Source organism: Meleagris gallopavo, chromosome 5 (assembly GCF_000146605.3).
Source record: "Meleagris gallopavo isolate NT-WF06-2002-E0010 breed Aviagen turkey brand Nicholas breeding stock chromosome 5, Turkey_5.1, whole genome shotgun sequence".
NCBI classification, from domain to species: Eukaryota; Metazoa; Chordata; class Aves; order Galliformes; family Phasianidae; genus Meleagris; species Meleagris gallopavo.
The window spans coordinates 17,401,526-17,407,128 of NC_015015.2; the positions used below are offsets into that span (position 1 = coordinate 17,401,526).

At 39.4% G+C, this 5,603-nt stretch overlaps 1 protein-coding gene across 3 annotated transcripts in view; it reads right to left on the reverse strand.

The window, feature by feature from the left end:
- The window catches only part of LOC100541147 (actin, alpha skeletal muscle B-like), a 17,352-nt gene that overhangs the window by 10,507 nt on the left and 1,242 nt on the right, over positions 1-5,603 (reverse strand). For 2 of the 3 annotated variants that reach the window (XM_010711223.1, XM_003206368.4), the window contains exons 2-3: positions 3,390-3,534; positions 1,763-1,891 (exon numbers count right to left, since the gene is read on the reverse strand). In XM_010711223.1, coding sequence (XP_010709525.1) covers positions 1,763-1,891; positions 3,390-3,518 — 258 coding nt within the window. In that variant the 5' untranslated portion in view covers positions 3,519-3,534. Of the gene's footprint in view, positions 1-1,762; positions 1,892-3,389; positions 3,535-5,019; positions 5,119-5,603 lie in introns of those variants that run through there. The other variant, XM_019615488.2, reaches the window with a different exon arrangement.

Sequence of the window (5,603 nt, forward strand, 5' to 3'; positions counted from 1 at the left end):
TTTTAATTTATTTGCAACAATCATGAAAGTTAGCAATGTGATTCTCGTCTCTCCCTTCCAACTGCCTTTCTCTCATGGTTCTTTTTTGTTCTTTGTTGCTCATCTATTTGAAAACCGTCTCCACTTTCTGTTCCACTCCTTAGACTGAGCCAACTCTGTCTGGGGGCATCTCTTCCAGCTATGGCATCTTGGGTGTTGTAGACATAAGAAATTTTGAGCTAAGAACCCAACTCTCACTCATTTGGTTGATAAAGTGGAGGGAAAAAAAAAAAAAAGGTCAAAGTCGAACTACAAGAGCCCATGCGTTGTCTTGTTGTCTTACCATTATTTGAATTACAGCACTGCCTGAACCTCCACCACAGAACATCCTTAGAAAACCCCTCCACCTAACAGAGGTTGGTCTAGCCATTAGGCTACACTGCAGCCCTACACCATGAGACAGTAAAGCACATGCCAGTTTGTTTTGTTTTGTTTTTTACTATCTCCAATTTCTTTTCTTGACTGCATTTTAGATAGCCTGCTCCAGCATTGAGTATTACTCTGAAAGCAAACACCAGTACGTGCTCTACACAGAACAGTTTTGGTTGCAGAGATAAATCTAGTAGACTTTTTCAGTCAATGCAGAGAGCAGGAAAACTATCAGGAAGAACGGAAGAACAGTATAATGGGAATTATATTCCCATCTATTTTACACAACAGAAATGAGCAAGGTACCTTCCCAGGAAGCAGTGAAATAAAGAAATGCAAATACTATGCTTCCATCTAGAGGAGTAGGTGGGCAATTCTCATCCAGACAAGAAGTTGGGAACTCTCACTACTTCTGTGTTAACTTTGGTCTGTTCACCTGGTACACCCCACACTGCCAGTGTGGGTTTGTGGCTGTGACACCACAGCTGAATTATAAGAGAACGCACAGCTGAGCTGTTGCTCTGCCCTTAAGCAGACGCAGAGCACTCCCACAGATTCAGGTGCTCCCTACAAAGACCAGGATGAATGCAATATGAGAAGGACTTCACACAGTAAGATAGCCTTCTCCAGAACCCATCAGCAGCACTCTGCACTGCCAAGCCTGCTCTTGGGCACCCTCAGCAGGGCACTGCACAGCGCCATTCTGCTGTCCAAATGCCAGGAATGCAGCGCCTGGCAGGGAATACAGCAGCTTCATCACCACACAGGCATTAAAGCTCAGTGGAATCAGCAATGGGAAAACATGCTCTAGGGAAAAAGTCCCCTGCTTAGAGAGTTGGTACAGGGATGAGAAGCGCAAATCTGGTCTTCAACTGGCAGAGAGTGCATTCTATGCAATACAAAACGTGGGCATCATCCGCGGTCCATTCATGTAGGCAAGAATGGAGGAGGGAAAATCATCCCACCACCTCAGAGGTTTCAACCCCAACTGAAATAACCTTCCTTCGTGTTTCTGTTACACCTCTGATGAACTGTGACTCTAACTTTAGCCAATTCCAATCACATCATACCAAGTTCTGCCTCAGTTCAAACTTCAAGAATAAAAATATGTATAAAATATTAGTCTACCACAAATACCTGAAGAAAAACATCCACTTTTTAAAACATCTCCAGCAGTGCTAAGGCCTGATCAGCACTGGACTCCTGTACTGATACACTGCACCATCCTTTCAGCTATACTGAGATTTCCTCAAGGATTCCTTCAAGGAATTCCTTTGATTTGCAAGAAAGATAATGGCAAACTCTATGTCTTTGATGACACTTTAAGAAAATTATATTAAAAGTAAACACTCACCTTTTCCATGTCGTCCCAATTGGTGATGATTCCATGCTCAATGGGATACTTCAGCGTCAGGATCCCTCTTTTGCTTTGTGCTTCATCCCCTACATAGCTGTCTTTTTGACCCATTCCAACCATAACACCCTACAAAATATATTGTTCCGCTATTAGTGCAGCATATCTTGCACCGTAAAAAGAATATTGTCTAAACCTCATGTGAAACAATGTACTTCACAAAGCCAAACTAAAATGCAAATTTATTGGTAACCATTGACCGTACCAACTATCTCAATAAACCCTCCAGGAAACCTAACACAGCCTCAGAAATAAAGCTGGGGATCTTGCACTGCACACAGAGAACACCTGTGTAGAAGCAATGTCTAGGAAGGCATCAGTAAGCCCATGGTATCTCCAGGAGAGGTAGGTCCTTCAACATTGCAAAGAAATACTTGAAATGAATTGCAGATGAAAAAGAGAGAACCTAGTTTTGACTCCGAAGACCTACTTCATAGATTTGCTTGCACTTCATGTCTATGCAGTTCCACTACTGCCTTTAAATGGTGAGATCGCTCCTTGCCGGAAGACCAGAAGTTTACAACACAGGTAAAAGGATAAACATTCAACTTTGAAAATTTACATTAATTAATGCTCTTTTGTAAAACGTAAAAGAGATTTTGCAAAAGAAAGTGAACATGTTGAATAATAGTTTTATTAATTTCATCATGCTTGCATTAGGAAGTCTATCATTCTTTCTCTAAATATAACGAGACGTTAGGTGCAATATTATTCAGCAAATAGTAAAAAATATATTTAATTTTGTCATGGATAATAACACAGCCACTGAGATGTTTCACTGTGCAAAATGCCACGCCAGCTCCAATCATGATTAAAAGCCAGTGAACAATTCTAGAGGTTAAAAAATGGACATGCTTTCAACAACTGACATTTAAACTTCAATAACTCATAGAGGTGTTCAAAACACATTCATTAAAAAGCTTAATATTTTATGCCTGTCTAAACAGGCTTATTCAACTTGGCAAAAGAACACAGAGAACTTCAGGGAAGGGGTTAGACACCTCAGAAAATTAAAATCTGACTCAGATAAGAACAAAATCAATGAAAACTGGCAACTTCTAATTCTAAAGGAACTGTTAGAAAAGTAATTAAGCAAGCAAGGCCTTTTTCAAGTTCAAGAAAAATCACACTCATCCTTTCTAGTCCTGCTGGAGTTGATTAAGTGATGCACTAGAGATCTTTTTCAGACACTTAATGGGCCCTGCTGTTGTTTAATGGAACAATAAAAGGACCTTACCACTATTATTCATTTGGTTTCTTGTGTTAGCAGCATTCTTCCTTTTTTGTTTGTATTGATACAGCAACTTTTGTGGGTTTTTCTCCCATAAGACATCTCCACATCATTAAAACATTCATGTTCTTCCAGTCAACATTTTATAGTTGAAGAATATCTTTTCCAAACGACTCGGAAGCTCATTGTATAAAAGATATGCAGCTCAACTACCTGGTTCTTAACAAGCTCAATTCCCACGAACACAAATGGGAGATTTGCCTGAATAATCCTTTATCACTTCCACAAGTTTCACAAATACGAGCAGGCAGCACTTCCACTCTGGTACCAACAGACCTGATGTCGAGGACGTCCAACAATGGATGGAAACACGGCTCTTGGAGCATCATCTCCTGCAAATCCAGCTTTGCAAAGACCAGACCCATTGTCACAAACAAGGGCAGTGGTTTCATCATCATCACACATAGTGCCTCAGTTTGGGCTGTAAAACAGTAATTTGAAAGAGTTTGGGGGAGCAGATGGAAGGGAATGAGACAGAAACACTTCCCCATCTTTAAGATAGCTTACTGCTCTAAAGGAAAATTATTTTAGAAAACAGCAAAACTAAATACCAAAGTCTATGCTGAAGCCTCAGTTCTGGAAAACACACTAAGTATCCATATAAATTTTGGCTTGAATGAATTTTAGTGAACTAAGTTAGCAAGGACATTCAGCCTCCATTCCCAAAAGAGAAATCTCCGATATCCCTGTCGTACTCTATTAGCTGACTTGGTGATCACAGGACGGGCTCAGCTAATGGATACACATTCAGCTCTACATGGACTTCAGCAAGCATAACTCCACCTCTTCCAATGCTAAATTACCTTCTAGAAATTACATTTGTTTAAAATGAATTAATCATATGCACCCACCAGTTATACCATTAGTGCTTAAGTGGTAAATAAGATCTCCTGAACATTAACTCTTTCAAATGCTGCTTTTGCTCCCTACTGGCATTTTTAATTTTGCCTTTTCTCTCAGAGGGCCACCATCAACCTGAAGAAACAACTAAAAATAACCCCCACAAACACTTTCAAGAAAGTGTTGGCTGTGTTTTTAAATGACAGCTACTCTGTAACATTAAGTGCTGGCTAGAGGACCTGTTCCATACTTGTAATGGTAAATATCTTATCAAAGCAGCTATTCTGGGACATAGAACAAGCTGTGGCTGGCACAGCTAGCCAAAATCAACAAAACTGCAGCAGTTGGCCAACACATCAGACGAAGTCCCGAACTCACTGAAATCCATGGCAGAACTCCCACAGAGGGAGGGCCCGAATTTCACCAAGACTTCTCTTTCGGACTCCTTGTTTATTTTTAGGGCTGTAAGACCGCCTGTTTAGGCAGTCAAGAGAGAAGTATTGCACTTTTCCTTTTCTGGCAACTTCATTCGGTGAGGAAGAGAACTTTAAGAACAAAAAAGGAATGAACAAGAAAACAGAACTTATCCCACTAAGTCTCCATCTGCCTGATCTGTGGGGCTTAAAACAGCCTCATGCTCTTCAAAGGGCCACTGCAATAATACCGAAGTCCTTGGATGTTTAAAAACAAGGTTTTCTCACAACAGACAATGATTGTGCAGTGATAGGATACTCTGCCCCTTCTGCATCAAAAAAATAATAAGTTCCTGGTGTTCATTCCTTCACCATGGGCTTTATGAAGTAAGACCACAACATATGATTGATCAGAACACTGCCAGATGAAATGGATGTATAATTTGAATACATGATAATGCAGTATTATAAAATTAATAATCTCTTTAATTGACATTGATATGCATGTGACTGGAAGATTCCTTTGCTCATAAAGAAGCTGAATATTTCTAGCACATGTTTGCTAATAGCTTCAGTTTAGGAATGTTTAAACATTAGTTCCAGCAGGTGGTATTTGTGAATCTTCATTCACACTGCCACAAGCCATTACTTACTTCCAAAATCCTAACGAAAAGCCTTTGAGAATGCAATAAACCATCTTCCAGCATTATCCAGCTTTACAGAACTGTACCCAGACTTTGATTCCATCAATGTGAGTCTGAATCAAAGGAACTTCAGTTCCTAAATACAAGAACTACATCAGATGAAATGCTACAATTTCAAAAAAGAGAAATTAGAAATATAGAGATTCTTCACAGCTCTGATAGTATAGCATTGATCATTGGTTCCAAAGGCTGGATACAACAAAGATGCTTAATCCCCAAGGAGTAAAAATAATATTCCTATTCACTCTTATGTATAGCATTTTATGTGCAACTGTGAATGGAAAAATAATGTCAGTTACAACCATCCCCAGAGGAAAAAAATTCACAGTGAAACCTTAGTTCATCTTTACAAGCTAGACTTCAGAGCACCAGCAGTTATTCAGTTGGTACTTTTACTCAATATTGGTTAGATTCCAGACAAGTCAATGAAACTTGTTAATAAAATCAATGGCTGAATTTGTTCATTTCATGCTTAAAAAAAATATAGTAATGACCTTGCTATGCTTATCATTACTTTGTCAAAAGGCAAATGT